This window comes from Saccopteryx bilineata, chromosome 5, assembly GCF_036850765.1.
Source record: "Saccopteryx bilineata isolate mSacBil1 chromosome 5, mSacBil1_pri_phased_curated, whole genome shotgun sequence".
Lineage (NCBI taxonomy): Eukaryota > Metazoa > Chordata > Mammalia > Chiroptera > Emballonuridae > Saccopteryx > Saccopteryx bilineata.
Genome location: NC_089494.1, coordinates 6,338,434 through 6,355,976, shown reverse-complemented (window position 1 = coordinate 6,355,976; position 17,543 = coordinate 6,338,434). Strand labels below are relative to the sequence as shown.

Genomic DNA, 17,543 nt, shown 5'->3' with positions numbered 1-17,543 from the left:
GCGGGGCCGAGATCGCCGGCTGCAGGACGGGGTGCGGCCGGCGCGGGGGACGGAACACCGCGCCTCCCACCCCCAGCTCCTGCGCCCTTGGCTCCGCTTCTCGGAGCGCCCCCTGCCGCCCCTCCGCCTCGGCTCACAAGTGGTGGTGGGGGGCAGATGGGGGAAGGGGAGGGCAGCTATCGCGGGGACCCCTTTACTCCAGGGAGCCCCAGGAGCTGGACAAGCCGATGATGAAGCCCAGGTGTGTCAGCCTGGTGCGGGCCCTCACCCGCAGTCCCCGGTGACCCCGCCCCCCCTTCCCCAGGCAGGGCTCATGGGAGCCTAGGGCCTGGGCAGTCCTTGGCAGGACAGCTCAGCTACCCGCCCAGCCTCCAGCCTCCCCCTCCAGCTTGACCCTGGCTCTGCGACCTTGATGATGCTCTGCCTTCCACACTCCCTGGGAAGCCTGGCGTTTATAATTTAGAGAGGTTTAATATGGTGGCTGGCCTGCTCTACGCTCAGCAGGGAAGAAGCTAGAACTGTGTCGTGTCTCCGCCCTCACCCCACCCCCACCTGCAGGGGCCGTGTGGAGTGTGGAGAGGACCTGGAGAAGAGACTGTGTGTGTGCAAATGCTTTGGGTCCCGGGTGGGTGCCTAGCGTGGGTGCTGGCGGCAGGGAGCCCCCTCCTCTCCTCCTTTTTGCACCAGTCTCAGCAACTACTTGGCCTCTCTGGTTTCCCTGACCACTTGGCCTGTTCCTGCAAAGACCAGTTTTTTCCTGGACACTCCAGCTAGCACGTATGGTTCCCACACGCACTCTCCCCAAAACACATCATGGGTTACAAGTTTCTGCTTATAAAAGACTGTTATGAAACCAACCAGTTTTCATGAAACTGTCTAAATTACTACATTTCACACAACCTCCTGTGGCCAAAGCCCTCATTAGGCAGATGAGCCAAGTCAGCGTGCTGTTTACCAGCTTCGGAAAGGAAGCTGGACAAGGGGCAGGACCAACGGATGTCCCCCACACCCCCCGGCAGTGTGAGGCCTATAATGACCCCTCTCCCTCTTCCATTAGTCCTGGGGGACTCAGGTGCTGCTCCTCTCCCCAGAAGTAGAGCACGGAGCGGTCCCCTCACAGGGACCAGGGGCTCCTTCCCCCTCGGACTCATGGGTTGCAGGTGTGTGCCTCTTGCAGGATGCATGTGGTTCTCAAAGGATCTGAGGTCTAGTCATGCTGTGTCCTGTGGGAAGAAGCCACAGAGTCCCACTGGATCTAAAACTCGGGCTTCTAATCAGAAGTGTGTCCTAGCAGAAAAAGTATGGTCCCAGGCAGGCAGGGCTGGGCAGAATTAGATTCAGGCCCTGTCCACACTTCAGGACAGAATGGGGGTGGGGACGAGCTGGGCTCTGGGGGGTGGGGGTGGGCGTAGCCTTTGGGTAACTGGCTGCTACCTCCACAGCTGGGAAGAAGTGCCCAAGGCCAGTGACTGGCTAGATAGGCAGCCCCAGCCCCATGCCTGGTGGTCAGATTCCCTGTGGGACCACCACTCACAGACACCTCTGTTCCAAACTCACATCCTCACTTCCACTGCAGCCGAAGGGTGTCTTCAACTCCTTCAAATATTCTTGTCTGTTCCTGAAGTCCTTGAGCAAGCGGAGGCTCTGACCTTGACTGTTCCCTTCTCCACTTGAAGTCTCCTCAATCCTCAAACCCCTCCTTGAGGATATACTTCCTCCACTGACCTTCAAGGAGTCTCCTCTCTCCCTGCCTAGAACCAAACACCTCATTCATGTGTGCAGCAGGGCAATAAAGAATAGAACTTCACCTCCTTTAGTTTATACAGGATGCTTCTTTTAATGCAGCCAAAAATGGTATTTGCTTTTCTTGGAACCATACCGATGCAGGATGCAGTGACCAGTTCATTCCTTTACAATACCCGGGCTCCTTCAGGGGCCAGAAGACACAAGTTCTATCCAGCCTGTCAGGGAGCCAGAGGTAATATGGGCCTTTGGCCAAGCTCTAGTTGGCCTGCCGTGAGGCAAGGTTTGGCCGTGCAGCCAGAGGCTGGCAGAGGCAGACAGGCAGTTGGTCTTTCAGTCTTGCGAACTGGAGACCAAGGGCCGCTCATCAAGCTCATGGGGCAAGGGCAGTCCGTCTGCACGCCTGGTGGATTCTAACAGCTTCCAGGGTAGAGAAGGACACGTGCAGGGGGTCATGACAATCACCTTTGCACCTGCCCTCAGCCAAGGACACCCTGGGTCAGGGGCCTCTTCCAGTGCTTGGGACGGCCCCCAGAGCATGCCAGTCCCCTCCCACCCCCTCTCAGAGAGAAGAGGGAGGGGTGGTATAATACTGGTTAAAATACACTTTCTCGTTGACAAATGCATCAGAGGAAGGGTGTCGGCACCACTGATCCACTTTGCAAGCAAGGGGCCAAGACACATGAGCATTCACCACGTGGCAGGGATAAGGGGTAAGGGTGACTTCTGCCCCAGGTCACCTTCCCCCAGAGACCCTCCATGGTCTGTGGGTTTGCCTGACAGGCCCCCTCCCGCCAGCCCACACCTCCCCTGTCAGGCTTGAAGCTGGGGGTCATTGCCGATTTCTGCTGCCCAGCTTCCTGCGGTCTTTATTCTGACTGCGCTGAGGGTCATCCATCTTGTGCACACGGAAGCATTCCTTGAGGTTCTGGGACCGGATCTTGGGGTTCAAGATCTCCTCGGTCATGTTGCTGGGGAACCAGCCTCTCTCCTGGTCATGCAGCCGCTCGCCAAAGATCCACCCTGTTCAGGGAGGGGTTGGGGAGGGTCAGGAGCTCCTGCAGGGACCCCGCTGAGCCTTCCTCTGGGCACGGGGGGGGGGGGGGCAGGAGTCCAGAGGGTCTCTGCAGAGGCGCCCGCTCTGTAACCCCGGCCAGAGACCCTCAGGCTGGGTCTGCACCCCCCCCCATATGCTGGGGAGGCACCGTGGCTGTGATGGAACCAGCTACGCTCTGTGCCTCAGCTGTCCCAAATGTTTTGACTTTGGAGCCCACTCCCAAGCTCTCCATAATCCTGGGTTGTCCTATGTGAGGTCGGGAGACCCGCAAGGACTGTCCCCAAAAGCAAGAGGCATCCAAGGGGCTGGCGGGGGCGGGGGCAGGGGCTGGTCAGTGGTTACCAGGCCTGGCATGTCACATCACCCTCTCGGTCTCCCGAGGGCCGGGAGGACCTCATGAGGGTGGCTGTCATGAACTGGCCGACACTAGCGTCGTGTCCTGGCTCTCTCCCTCCCCCAGAGGTCAACTTGCAGTAAGGAGTCCCCAGGCAAGTCAAGAGCAGAGCAAGGGACTGGTCTGAGGGCCTGGGACTCACCCTCCGCAGGCCACATGGGGGCGGGGGGCTGTTGTATTCTGGGGGGGCATTCAATGCCAGTGAGCCTCTGGAGTTTGGGACCAGCAGAAATGGCCTCCCTTGGAGGTCCCCAGCCCAAGGCCTTCTAGTTAGGACCTCAAAGGGGAGGGCAGATGCTCTACAGTTTTGGGAATTCTGATGAAATAAGGGATCAGTGTTTTAGCAGAGGGCAGTGACCTCAATGGGCACTGATGCCATTGACGGGGTGGGCGGGGCTGGGTGGCTGGCTTCTTGGCCCACACAGGGCTCTGAGCCTCAGGCTCACCCGGAAGCTTGCTGCAAATGCAGGGCCCAGGGTCTAGGGTGAGGGTGAGGGTGAGGGTGAGGGTGTTCTGGACTGTCCTTCCGCCCACCCTACAGGATGGGCCACGCCCAGGGCCATCCAAGGGGAAGGTGCAGACGGGTGCTCAGGCTGGGCCTGGTGCGAAGGGGAAGGCGGACCCCCTGTCTGGGGGAGGGGAGCAGAGGCCCTGACAGCCCCTCCTCTGCTCTGAGGGGAGGCCGGGGAGCCAGTGAGGGCAGAACCGTGTCGGGGAGCTGGGCCGTGCCGGGGCTGGGCTGGGCTCGCCGGCCAGGAGCTGGCTTCTGTGCCGGGGTCTGACCGCCCCCTCCCCGCAGGCTGGTACCGCTGGGTGCCGAGTCCCAGGGGCCCTTGCCCTCACCGTCTTCCGTCTTGTCCAGGATGTTGAGGATGTCCGCCAGCTCCAGCGTCAGCTCGTCTGGCTGCTGGCCCACGTACGGGTGCACGCACTGCACCTGGGGGCAGTCTGGAGGGCGGGGGACGGTGGCATGTCCTTATCACCCACCACTGCCCTGCCCCTACCCCAGCAAACCCTGGACACTACCCTGCGGTTGGCAAGGACAGCACTGCCTGTCCTGCAGTCACCGAAAAGGGGTCATTTGAGGGAAAGAAGATTAAAATAGCCAGGGCTCGGAGAGGACAGCACACGCAGTAAAGGGATGACCAGGTTGTGAGGGCTCTTATTTGAGGCTTCAGGTGGGACTTCCCGAACCTGGACGGCGCCCTGGGAGCAAGTGTGCGATGCTCGGGACGCGGTGAGCCCAGCCAGCTGGGCGGGCGGGCCGGCGGCTTCCCCAGCGGCAGCCGGACTCGCACTCGGCCCTGTTTCGTAAGGTCTTCAGACAGCCAGCAACCCCAAAGGACCCTGGCGCCTGCCCTCTGGGCCCAGGTTCCTCGTGCTTCCTTGCGGTACCTGTCACTTGAGACCTGGTGACCTATTCCTTCCGTAACCATCCAGTTGTTTACAGAGCTCAGCACACCGATGCCCCCCACTGGGCCCTCAGCCAGCAGCTGGCACATGGGGCCACGCCAGCCTCTGGGAAGACGGGCTCAGGAAGCACAGCCCTTGCAGGTGGAGCGCAGAGAGCACCTGAGGCTGATGCCACTGAGGCCTCGCCTGTCCCAGAGGGCCACTTACCCAGCAGCCGGGACGTGAAGGAAACAAACTTGGTTCTCCGGTTGGGGGCCAGCGAGGTCATCCAACGCTTCATCTCACTCCTGGGACAGGGAAGAGGACAAAATGCCCCAACCGCAAAGCAGCGGCCCCCTGAGGCATAGGGTCAAGTGTCCAGCAAGCCGGCTACTCAGTCCTGAGCCTCGCCTAGGGCGACAGCTGGACAGGGTGCCCAGACCCCCGCTGAGAGGCTGGGGAGCCTGACAGAGCCGCCGGGTGCACTTTAAGAAGTCGGTTGGTGAGGTGAGTATTCTGCAACACCCCAGTGCTAACCACCAAAAATGCTGGGCAGGGGGCCAGCCTCTCAGGAGCCACATGTCAGCGTGGCACCTGGGGAACGTGAGGCCGTCCCTGTCCCAGGTGGTGGGACTGGGCCTCAATGGGCAAGCGGCCCTGTGACTCGGGGAGGGAGGCATCTCCCTTCTCAGAGCCCTGGGGCTGCAGGGCAGGGTGCCTGGCCGCTCAGAGGGGTGACAAGATGGCCCTGGTTCACTGGCGGCCTGGCCGGAGGGTTCTACACCATCTCATCGGAAAAGAGGGCCCGCCCAGGGTCTGAGACCCCGAGGGAACACGCGTGTGCATGCCCAGCAATATGCGACACCCTGACGCTAACCCCGGACAGAAGTCCTCCCCCCAGGTCTGGGGGCGGGAAGAACAGGAGCTGGGCAGGCCGCGTGCTGAACCCTGGGGCCCTGCTCCGCCCAGGAAGGTGACACCGGGCGGGGCGGCACCAGCGCTCACTGAGAGGACGCCTTCAGCATGTAGGTGGCCTCGCGGTCGTCGGCGTTCTCCAGCAGCCGCAGGATGAACACGTTGGCCAGCGTCTGGCCCTGGTCCTCCAGCTCCTCCACGCGGAGCAGGCCCCGCGGGGCCGAGTCAAACACCTGGTACTTGTCTCTGGGGACCAAGGGCGGTGGGGCGGGCGTGTCAGTCCTGAAGAAACCCAGAGGTCCCAGGGGGCCCCTCACCCTGGCCAGCCAGCAGGACCGGACACCCCTCCGCCACTCCTCGCTGCCTCCCAGAGGCCCCACCAGAGTGCCGGTCACCCCAGCCTGAGACTGTCCCCGTGCCGTGGCCAGCAGACCAGGCTGCAGCATCGACAGTGTCCATGCCGGGGCCGCCACTCTGCTGAGCACTCACCGTGTGTTGGGCGCTGAGCCGGCCCCTCCCCGTCCCTATGAAAGCCCCACATGACAGGAGGGGAAACTGAGCCCAAGGAGTGCACATCAACTTGCCCAAAGGCCCAAGGCTGGGCAAGAGCAGAACTGACCTTAAACATGACCGAAAGCCTGCGCTGCACCCAGCCGTCCTGCAGGCCTGCCCCAGCCGGGGGTCCCGCCCCCCGGGCTGTGCCTCCTGCAGCACGCCGCCCCCAGAGTGCCAGGCAGTGCCCTGCCCGCTCACCCAGGGATCTGGCGGCAGATCACCAGCAGGTCGTTGAAGAGGAAGAGGTAAACCTCCTGGAAGAGCTTCTTGGTCCGCAGCGTCCGGGACGTCTTGGGGCCGGACATCTGCTGCAGCTCGCCCTGCTTCAGCAGCCAGCGGGAGTGGGAGATGATGGGCACTGACTGGGTGAGGGGGGCGGCGTCAGGGCGGCCGTGCCCCCACGCCCCTCCCCTGGGCCCCCCAGCGCCCCTGCTGGAGTAAGGAGCACGAGGAGCAGCGTGCGTGGGCTGCGCGGGCAGCGCGGGCCCAGAACGCACGTGGTGCTGGTGGGAGGAAGGGGCGAGAACGAGGGCGGCTGTGTGTGTGTGTGTGTGTGTGTGTGTGTGCATGCGCGCGCATGTGTGTGTGCACACCTGTAACTACGTGTTTGTGTGAGCACCTCTGTGGGAGTGATCAGCCTGTGCAGTGCGGCTCACAGGAGGGGCCGAGTTCACGGGGACAGGAGACGGCTGGGTCATGTGAGGTCGTCACTGCACGCAGCTCAGGGGGCAGGCTCTGGGCACCGGCTGCCAGCCTGGCAGGGGGAGCCATGTGGAGGGCTCACAAGGCCCTGTCAGCATCCTGGTCGGGACGGGGGCTCAGCTCCCAGACCCAGCGTGGTCTCGGACCCTCAGTGGATGGATGCTATGTGTGCATGTGGCCACGTCCCTAGAAACCCAGGCCCTTGGGCTCACAGATGCCTGGAACTTCCCATAAAGTTGGGGGAGAAGGTTGCTAACTCCCATGAGAGCTTCCAGTCTCCCGACTTTAAGAATCCCTCCCTAGGCTGCTCCTGTCAGGGTCTTCGTGGAAACCCCCAGCCCGTACGTGACAGACAGCAGGTGGCTGTGGGAGCCCTGCACACGCAGTCTCTCAAAGGTCAGCCTCGGTCAACAGGAGGGCCTTGCCAACCAGGGGGCAGAGGGGTGCTCTCCAGCGAGGGGGTCAGGGACGGCCTCCAGGGAAGTGACACTGCACTGAGACCCCAGCGTGGCCACTGAGGGAGGGAGCCTGGCCCGGGACCGATGCTCCAGGCCATCTGGGCCGGGTCGGGGACACGCCAATGCGTGTGGGCCCACCTTGATCTTAAACTCAAGCTTCTTCTGAATGCTGATCATCTGCTCGGTGCGGCTCATCTTCCTGACACCCTCGTTGCAAGCTTTCACCACCTGAGATACAAAGGAGGTCGTGTCAGGCCACCTGCAGGCAGCCAGCTGTCCCTTAGAGCAGTGGTCCCCAAACCAGGGCTGCGGACCGATACCGGTCCGTGGGCCATTTGGTACCAGTCTGCAGAGAAAGAATAAATAACTTACATTATTTTCGTTTATTTATTTATTTATTTACTTATTTTTTGTATTTTTCTGAAGCTGGAAACGGGGAGGCAGTCAGACAGACTCCCTCCCGCATGCGCCCTACCGGGATCCACCCGGCACACTCACCAGGGGGCGATGCTCTGCCCATCTGGGGCGTCGCTCTGTTGCGACCAGAGCCACTCTAGCGCCTGAGGCAGAGGCCATGGAGCCATCCCCAGCGCCAGGGCCATCTTTTGCTCCAATGGAGCCTCGGCTGCGGGAGGGGAAGAGAGAGACAGAGAGGAAGGAGAGGGGGAGGGGTGGAGAAGCAGATGGGCGCTTCTCCTGTGTGCCCTAGCCGGGAATCGAACCCAGGACTCCTGCATGCCAGGCTGATGCTCTACCACTGAGCCAACCGGCCAGGGCCCGTTTTATTTATATTTAAGTCTGAATGATGTTTTATTTTAAAAAAATGACCAGATTCCAGCCCTGGCCGGTTGGCTCAGTGGTAGAGCGTTGGCCTGGCTTGCAGAAGTCCTGGGTTCAATTTCCGGCCAGGGCACACAGGAGAAGCGCCCATCTGCTTCTTCACCCCTCCCCCTCTCCTTCCTCTCTGTCTCTCTCTTCCCTTCCCACAGCCGAGGCTCCATTGGAGCAAAGATGGCCCGGGCGCTGGGGATGGCTCCTTGGCCTCTGCCCCAGGCGCTAGAGTGGCTCTGGTCGCAACAGAGCGACGCCCCGGAGGGGCAGAGCATCGCCCCCTGGTGGGCATGCTGGGTGGATCCCGGTCAGGCGCATGCGGGAGTTTGTCTGACTGTCTCTCCCCATTTCCAGCTTCGGAAAAATACAAAAAAAAAAAAAAAAATGACCAGATTCCCTCTGTTACATTTGTCTAAAACTCACTCTTGACAGTTGTCTCGGTCACATGATACATTTATCCGTCCCACCCTAAGGGCTGGTCCGTGAAAATATTTTCTGACATTAAACTGGTCCGTGGCTCATAAAAGGTTGGGGACCACTGCCCTAGAGGACTGAACAATCGCTGTGTCCAGACACCGTGCCCACAGCTGAGACTGACCGGCCCGTCACGACTGGGCGGGAGTTCCCTTCTCTAGCACCTTCTGGAACAAAGGCAAAGCAGGAAAACTTGTCAGGCTGTTAGAAAGCAAATTTAAACGATAAGATGTCCTTAATCATCTCTCAGGCTAGAAAAGACAACAGGGCAGGTTGGCGAGGTGTGGGGACATGGGCACTGTCACACCCTGTGGAGAAGTGAAGGCCCCCCACCTTCTGAGGAGGCAGCCCAGGTATCAAGAGGCCTAACAACACCACATTGCCTGGGACTTCGGGGAACTCATTACGAAGAAACAACATTCTGCACTGGGTCAGAGGTGCGGTGCCCAAAGCTGTGTGGACTGGGGCGCCCCCTGCAGTGGAATGAGAAAAATGCCACAGACCTAAATGTCCATCAACTGGGATTGATTAGTGTCAATTGATCCAGGTAACCAAGTACTCTGAACTCATTGAAAATTGCAAAAACTTGACATGCACTAAAACGGAGTGGGCAAGGCCGGCTTATAAGTCACAATCTCTTTTTGCAAAGAATGCAGCCGTGCGTGCACACGTGGGTTTGGAAAGAGGGTCTGGAAGGTGACAAGGGCCGGCACATCGGCAGTGGGCGTGGGGAAGCCGCCTGCGATCGTGACCATCTCCTGACTTATGGGCACGGTCTGAAATTTTCTGTACTGAGCACCAGCTGCTTTTAGAAATTAGGAGAACCTTTGTTTTATATATATATATATAAAAAAGCAATCTCTAAGAACTAGGAGTACACCTTTCATTACAAGGAACTGAGAGGGGGAGGAGAGTGGACAAGAACTTGAGCAACAGACAACGCTCTCGGACCGCAGGGAGACCCCTTAGGGCCCTGGGGCCCGTCATAGGCCGTGGTGGTCACTGGACTCCCTTCTGTGACTCTGCGTGGTCAGCTGCCGGGTGGGGACTGTAATACCCTCCCATCCGACCAGGTGTGGAAAGTTCTAGGTGAGCAGAGGGCCCTGAGAGGTGCTGCCCGACCCACAGGCCGCTAGGCCTCCCCCCTCCCGTCTCCCCCCAGCTTGGGAGGAGAGTCTGTTTTCCCCAATATGTGAAGGGTGTATTCGCCAGGAGGATTTTGGTGGCCTGCTGGTCTGAATAAGAGACACAGGAAGAGGCCCGGGGGGGGGGGGGGGAGTCACTGCAGTGAGTCCTGAGGTCCTTGTGGCTCCGAGTGGCTTAGAACCACCTCAGACGGCCACCGAGGCTCGTCCTTTTACTGAGCTGCTGTCTTTGGTACAAGGAGTGGAAGAGACTTCCCAACACCCATGCGCGTCCTCTGCGGGCTCACTAGCATGACAGAGTCCCCCTGCCCCCTGCCCCTGCACAGCTGCCAAGAAGGGGCTCAAACTGACACACACGAGAGAGCATTGTAGATGAGAAGGAGCCACGTGAGCCTACTCTGCGGGCAACTTCCAGGAGGAAAGGGCCCCTTTCCGTGCGGCCACGGAGGGCCCCAGATGCCTTGAGTGAGGCAGCGGATGAGACACACCCCGCCCTTCGGGTGGCAGCAGAGGTCAACACGGGCGGGAGCCCCGGGCACACACCCACAGTCGGGGTGGGGAAGGCAGACTGGCCGCTCTGACCCCCCCTTTAGACCCAGTGACTTCTCTGGGTTGCAAAAGCAGATACTAACATTATTTTGCATTTTCCCAAAGACACGCTGACCGGCGAGGGAGCTGGACCGAACCGAACCAGACCGGACCGGACCAGAAGGTAGGTCTAGACGTGGGGACGCAGGGAGGGGAGGGCGTGCTCACCAGTTCCAGTTCTTTGTGGGCGTTCAAGGCAGTGCATTCACGCTCAGACCTCTCCTCCACCCTCTTCAGGATGTTCTGAGCACAGGGACAGTCGCATTAACTTTCCTCACGGTCATTCCTCCCCTCTCCCCCGCCCCCTGCAGTGCTGGCCTCCTTGCCGCACCCTTCCGAACAGCCTCTTAGTGCCGCAGCACCCGCGTGCAAGGAGCCGCGCTGAGTGACCACAGAGGGCGGGAGAGCCCGAGGGCCGAGCACGCTGACCCAAACCCTTGTGCGGTGGCTCTGAAGGGCTCTGAACTCGTAACCACAAGCCGTCCCCCATGAGGATTAACCCCCGAAAGCCGGTCCAGGGCTTGACGCCTCGCTGTACAGCAAACACCAAGGCCCAGGAGATAACCAGGTGCTCGCGGGGAGGGCAGGGTCCAGCAGCGAGGGACGGGAGGTGACGCAGGCCCCAGTTCAGTGCTCGTGGTGGCTTCCAGGGGCTTCCCTCCCCCCTCCTCTGGGATTATCATTTGAAGCCAAGTGGCGATTGCAATAACACCCAAAGCTGAGGTCACTTTGGTCTTATTAATCAAAGCATCTTCTTTTCCAATTGTTAAATTTTCTTGAACTGTCAGAAAAGGAGGCTGATGTTGCCAATACCTAGAGATCACCATGTTCGCACAGCTCTCCAAACCTGACTTGGTTTCCGCCTCACAGTCCGCCCCGTGCCCCTCCTCTCTGGTCAGCTCAGTCTCCTCGGGAGGTCTGGGCACAGCCCCCCTCCCCTCAAGCCCCACGCGGGGCTGCGGCAGTGCCCACACGCCCAGTCCTCCGGGCAGGCGGGGGGTGGGGGCATACCTGGACCAGCAGTTTGAGGCGCGTGATCCTCTGGAAAGGCAGGATGAGGAAGGAGGAGAGGGGCAGTCCCCGGCACTTGGGGTCCAGCTCTAGTTGTGCGATCAGCTCCCGAAAGGCCGCCTTCTCCTGGCTGGGGACACAGACAAGGGGGTGGGTCTCCGGCTCGCAGGAGGCAGGGGTCAGAGCTGCTTCCTCCCCACGCACAGCCTCAAAGGGACCAGTCAGCTCACAGGCACTGACTGGATGCTGACTGATTGATTGATTGACTGATGATTGATTGATTTTCATGGAAAAGAAACTGTTCAATAGTGACTTCACATGCCCGGCCCATGCAGGAGGACCAGCGGGCCTGTGTGGCCAAGTCTATGACTAGGACGCACAGCCTGATGGCTCACCCAGCGGGAACCTGTGGAAAGGTAAATCCACATAATGACAGAACGGGCAGCAGCCAGAGACCACTGCCGGGAGCCTGTGCTCTTCCTGCCCCATAGACGGTAGGGGAACAGGGGTGCGGGGGGCCTCGTCTGCAGACGTGGGCTGGGCTCACAGCTGACTAGGGCTCCAGGAAACTCCTGCTGGGGAGGAGACGCAGGCCCTGACCTCGGCGGGGACACGGCGCTCGGCCCGGGCCTCAGGCCCAGACAGCCTGCGCTCACAGCCGCCCCAGCGTCCCCGTGGACGCCGGGACACCTAGACCCCTGCTCTACTGAACGCTGTCTTCACTGTCTGTCCTCAAAACTGGCTGCCCGGTCCCCTTTAATCCCAATTTCAAACCCCACATGTTAAACACTGCCCCACCCCAAATCCTCCAGCTTTAAAACATCCGCAGCGGGAGGGTGACATGGTTTGAGGGAAAGGCCCAGTGAGGCGCGACGATCACATCAGCACTCGGAAAGTCCTCGCACGCTCCTGAGCCCCACGGAGGACACCTCCCTGGTCACACTGTCGTGACGCCCGGCCGTCACGGAAATGCCGATTCCAAAGGGGGCAAGTTGACTGAAAAATTATCTCATTAACTGGAATCCCAAGAACGTTTTAGTAAATGGGCCATTTAGCAACAGATTCAAGGGTGCTGCTGGGGAACCCCCAGAAAGACGTCCTCTCTCCCATCCCTGGTTCGTCTCTGGTTCTAATCACTTTCCTGCATCTCGGGCCTCGAGTTGTCCTCTGGGCCTCAGACTCCCTTTTCTGAACCCCACAGAGGTGGCTGCTCTGGACAGAGGTCCACCAGACCTCTGCATGGCTGCTCTGGACAGAGGTCCAGTGGGCGCCACGGCCGACCGTCCTGGGACCAGCGTTTCTCCAGTGACACGGATCCCCCTGGACCGTGCCGGGCTTGGGGTCTGTCCTGAGAAAGCGAAGGTCCCAGGACCGCAGCTCGGCGTCCCGGTGAGGGAGGGGCCCCACCGCCCGGCGCCCTCACAGCAGCTGCTTGTAGGTCCGCTCCTGGTAGGTCTGGTTGCTGACGTAGGTGATGTAGACGGAGAAGTGGTCAGCGGCGTAGCGGTGCACGATGTCACATACATCCGAGATGACGATGTTCTCCTCCATCCGGCGCTCCAGCTCCAGGAGGAACCTGCGGGGGGTGGGGTGTGGCCGGGGTGAAGGGAGCCCGGGGCCGATGCCCCAGGTTCACCTCCGCCGGCGGGTCTCCCTCGGACCAACCACAGACGCCAGAGGAGGGGGGCGGGTCTCCCTCGGGCCAACCACAGACGCCAGAGGAGGGGGGCGGGTCTCCCTCGGGCCAACCACAGACGCCAGAGGAGGGGAGCCTGGTGCCCGTGGCGCGTGGGGTCACGTCGAGGGATTACTGTTCGGGTTTGCAGGTGGGAATGGCGTTATAAGGACAATTTTTTAAGAGAGAAACCTTATCCTTTGGAGACACACTGATGGGTTTACAGATGGAATGAAATGACAAGGATTTGTTTCCTACTGATCCCGTGGGTGTTGGGGAGGGGCGGGGACGTGGCTGAATCCAGACGCGGAAGCGGGGGCTCGCTACTCTGCGTCTCTGGGATTTTCCTAATAAAATATAAACAGCCACGTAAATAAAGAAGACACCTCTCCTCCCCGCCAGGGTAAGGCCGCAGAGGCCGGGGGCGGGGGCTCTGTCGGCTGCCCTGGTTTCAGGTGCTCTGCCCCCCCCCCCCCGAAGCCCACTGCAGATGGAGAGGCGAGGTGTCGGAGTGGAGGAGGCGCCCACTGTGGGAGGGTCCACGGACAGCCAGCAGCTCTGCCACGCCTGGTTTGACATCTGAACCCTCGGGGTTGGACCAGACGACCCAGACAGAAGCTGAGTTCTGCACGTGTTAGCCGTCAAACCCCACGCCCACTGGGGAAGTGGTGCATGGATCTGTCAGCCCAACACTAGATCGGAGTTCACTTCCGCTTCACAAGAATCGGTGAAGAGGTGTCTGCTCGCCCCTGTCCCGTGGGCTGAAATATAAGCGCGGTTCTCAGAACCACAGCTGTGCCCTGGTGACTTCTCCAGTGGGAGGAGAGAAGGCAGGAGGGCCTCGGGGCTCTGCACGCACCTGGCCAGGGCTTTACGTCTTTATCAGGATAGAGGACAGCTCACACAGACGCCCCTGGGCCTGTCACGACACCAGCTACACACCCACTTGGCTGTGTGGGGCGCACAGACACTTGTGCTCGTGGGAAGGCACCTGCAGCCACAGTCCTGCCCAGGAGGCTGGGAGAGGGGCTGGCATTTGGGTTCATGTTTTAATTCCCATCCTATCACAGGAAACTCCAAGCCAACAGAAGTAGGGAAGTCTGCGTCCAGCGCCCTGTCTCCGGCCACGGCCACCGGTTCCTCCCCACGGGCCCCACAGGGCGGGAGCGGCGGCTCACCGTTCGCTGGCGGCCATGACATCCAGGACGTTGGAGAACAGGATGTGTGCCTCGGACGGGTGCAGGATCTTCTTCAGCCGCTCGTTCTCCATGAAGTGGGACACCAGCAGGCTCAGGCTTTTGTAGTAGGAGGCCTCGGAAGTGACCAGCTCGAACATGGCCTGCGTCGGGGACACCGGGCAGAGAAGACAAGAGGAGATGGTGGTTACCATCGAGGACCTGCCGGGAGGGGTCCCAGCCCGTCCCCAGAGAGAGGCGCCAAGAGGCTTGGCGAGGGTCTTCAAAGTGAAAAAGGAAAAGTGAACGATGCCGATGGTGAAGGTGTGCACAGGGGTGAGGGGCAGCCGGCCTCTGCGGGGAGGGGACAGCGGCCACACCGCCACAGGGAAGGCGCTCACGGCTTACTGGAGTGAACACTAGAGACAGCCGCGTGTCCAAGTCACACCACCAGGTGTCAACACCAGTGGCCGGACACATGTCAGAGCACCGGCCGCTGCTGAGGGTGACAGGTCTGGTTCCTGGTCTGGAAGGGGCAGGACAGCCAGCAGGAGAGGGCCCTGCACGTGTCCATGCCTAGAAGGCTGCCTGGCCGGAAACGGCCATCCTGCCCACCGCAGCCACGGGCGGGGGCGGCCCCGGGGTGGGGGGTGCTCACTCACTCTTATCTTTTTAGCCTGAAAACTGAAAAACGAGCAGCTCCTGTTGCTTCCATGGTCTGATCTTATCGGGTAATTGATAAAGCAGTTTTCATTTTGGAAAAGAGAGAGGGCTCCACTATCGAATCAGTGATGCTGGAGGCACTTAAATCATGATTATTACCTGACCATCAAGCCCAGGAAAACAACAGAACGCACCGAAGCTGTGTTCTCTCAAGCGTCGTCCTGCGAGGTGCAGGCAGCGCGTAGCGGGCCTGGGTCACCCTCCCGCCTCGCTCACAGCCACCCGACGACCCTTCCTGACCCCTGACCGCCCCGGGCCCATCCTCTCCTCCCCCACGACCCTCCACTCAGGCCGGCTCAGGTCCTGACGTGGCTGCCCGAAGGGACAGTGTAGTGGGATGAACTGTGCTCCCCTCAAAGCCGTGTCCACATCTTAACCTCTGGCGCCTGGGAATGTGACCTTATTTGGAAAAGGGGGGGTCTCTGCAGAAGTAATTAAGGGTGTCAAGGTGAGGAGAGCATCCAAGACAGAGGGAGGGTCTAACATCCAACGATGGTGTCTTTTATGAAAGAGAGGCAGAGGAGGCTCTGACCCGGATGCACAGGGGACCAGGGCCACGTGCAGACAGATGGGAGGGGCGCCTGGCGTCAGGAGAAGCTGGAGAAGGCAGGACTCCTCTGTGTCTTCGGAGAGAGCGTGGCCCTGACTGCTGACCTTGAGGTGGGGCTTCCGGCCCCCACCGCCCTGGGAGAATCCGGGCATGTCACTGTAAGCCGCCCCGTTGGTGGGCGTTTGTTGTGGTAGCCCCAGGAAGTGAACAGACAGAGAAGGGATGGAAAAACAGAGAGCAGTGCTGAGGTCAGGGGTCTGGGCCCCTCTCCCGGGGGCAGCCCTCCCCACATCAGCTCCAGGGGCTCAGGGGGGGGGATGGCAGGAAGGGACGAGGGAGAGAAGGAGGGAGGGAGAGAGGGAGGGACTGGCACGTGTTCCAACACGCCCGGCTCCGTCTCTAATGCTCACAGGTCCCGGGAAGGATACAGGAAGCTCCCAGGATGCAGAGGTGAAGTAATGCTCCGAAGGCAAACTGCTGGCAACTGGCCGAGCAGAGGTTCACCCAGGGTTCCGCCGAGGCTGGGCTCCGCACTCCCGCACCCTGCCTGCTAGATGCCGCAAAGCGGGCTTCCCCAGGGCCCGCCAATGGCCTGCCCAGCAGCCACTCTGTGGATTCCGTGCCAAGCCGGACAAACGGCCAACGTGGCAAAGCACTTTAACGTAAGTGACATCTTGGTAAGTAGGGGCAGTTAATAGCATGAACGTGACCAGCCACAGTGGGAAAGTTCACCCAGCATCATCCCGGGTGGCCAGCAGTTACAGACCCTGGGCCGCCAGCTGCAGCGGGACTCCTCCTCCCCACCCCCACTGGCCCCCAGGCCCCTGGTGTCTGCAGCTGACTGGAGACAGTGGCAGTGAAACGGGTCCTGGACTGCTCTCTGTGGTTGTCCCCAGGTCACGGCGGCTTCGTCTCCTGACAGGCACGAAGCCACGGAGAGCCCGGCACACTGGCCGCGGTGACAGCAGAGCTGCGGCCCCAGCACGGAGTACTCCCCCACCCCCCGTCAGTTTCAGTGTCCTGCCCAACCACGTCTCACTCCCTCGAGCCCTGCCTGGCAAGACTGGGACTACCACGGGGGTCTCCCCGCCTCAGAAGCATCTGTTACTGCTGCTGAAATCACGTCCCTTTCCTGCTGCTAGAGTTAAGTTTCTTAAGAAAAGGTCCAGCCATTACAGCTCATAAGTTCTAAGCAAATCTATCTTAAAAACACAGACAAGCCACAACAAACGCAAAAGCTGACCTGGATGAGTGTCAGAGACACCAGGAGAAGGAAGAACAGCTGTGCAGAGACACGTGGCCGTTCAGCCGCTGAAACGCAGAGGGGCTGGGCCTGGTCCCCACGACGCCCACCCTCCTTCTCTGTGTATGGAGATCAGTCGTCTGGAATTCTAGTTTTCCAGGCTGTCTTTGTTTTATATGTCACAGTATCTGCCACATCACTAAGGTGGTCTTTTCCTCGTCAGTGTTCTCTTTGCTCTCAGTCCTTCAAGCCTCTGCATGGCAGCATGGGGCTGCTGGGGCCAGGCCCTGCGCCTTCCTCACTCACTCACCCACTCATTCATTCACTCACTCACCATTTAATTCATTCATTCACTCACTCATTCATTCACTCACTCATTCACTCACTCATTCACTCACCCATTCACTCACTCATTCATTCACTCACTCATTCACTCACTCACTCATTCACTCACTCACCCATTCACTCACTCACTCATTCACTCACTCATTCACTCATTCATTAACTCATTCATTCACTCACTCACTCATTCACTCACCCATTCGCTCACTCACTCACTCACCTATTCACTTACTCCCTGACTCACTCACCCATTCACTCACTCACTCACTCACTGAACTGTTCCACAAACGCTCACTGAGCACTGCTGGGCAAGGCACCGGCATTCAGCGGTGAACACGGCGTACTCCCTGCAGCCACCGAAGTTGACATCCCAGGGGCATGGGGACAGGACAGACAGGAGGACAAGGCACCAGGGCAGCTGGCAGGATGCTGTGGCACTGACGGGAAGAGGTATGTGTGAGTGTGAGTGTGTGTGAGTGTGAGTGTGAGTGTGTGTGTGTGTGTGTGTGTTACTGCAGGGAAGCCCTCTCTCATGAACCAGAACCTACACCCCAGCCCACAGAGCCCTCT

General features: G+C 60.1%; 1 protein-coding gene across 5 annotated transcripts in view; it reads right to left on the bottom strand.

Annotated features, from left to right (window-relative positions):
• Positions 1-1,812: 1,812 nt before the first annotated feature.
• Positions 1,813-17,543, bottom strand: part of NGEF (neuronal guanine nucleotide exchange factor) — a 92,680-nt gene continuing 76,949 nt past the window's right edge. For 4 of the 5 annotated variants that reach the window (XM_066279188.1, XM_066279192.1, XM_066279191.1 and 1 more), the window contains 10 exons: positions 14,119-14,279; positions 12,689-12,841; positions 11,266-11,395; positions 10,423-10,497; positions 7,355-7,444; positions 6,255-6,418; positions 5,592-5,747; positions 4,815-4,894; positions 4,038-4,142; positions 1,813-2,766 (listed from right to left, as the gene is read on the bottom strand). In XM_066279188.1, the coding sequence (XP_066135285.1) occupies positions 2,576-2,766; positions 4,038-4,142; positions 4,815-4,894; positions 5,592-5,747; positions 6,255-6,418; positions 7,355-7,444; positions 10,423-10,497; positions 11,266-11,395; positions 12,689-12,841; positions 14,119-14,279 (1,305 nt within the window). In that variant the 3' untranslated portion in view covers positions 1,813-2,575. The remainder of the gene's footprint in view (positions 2,767-4,037; positions 4,143-4,814; positions 4,895-5,591; positions 5,748-6,254; positions 6,419-7,354; positions 7,445-10,422; positions 10,498-11,265; positions 11,396-12,688; positions 12,842-14,118; positions 14,280-17,543) is intronic. The other variant, XM_066279189.1, reaches the window with a different exon arrangement.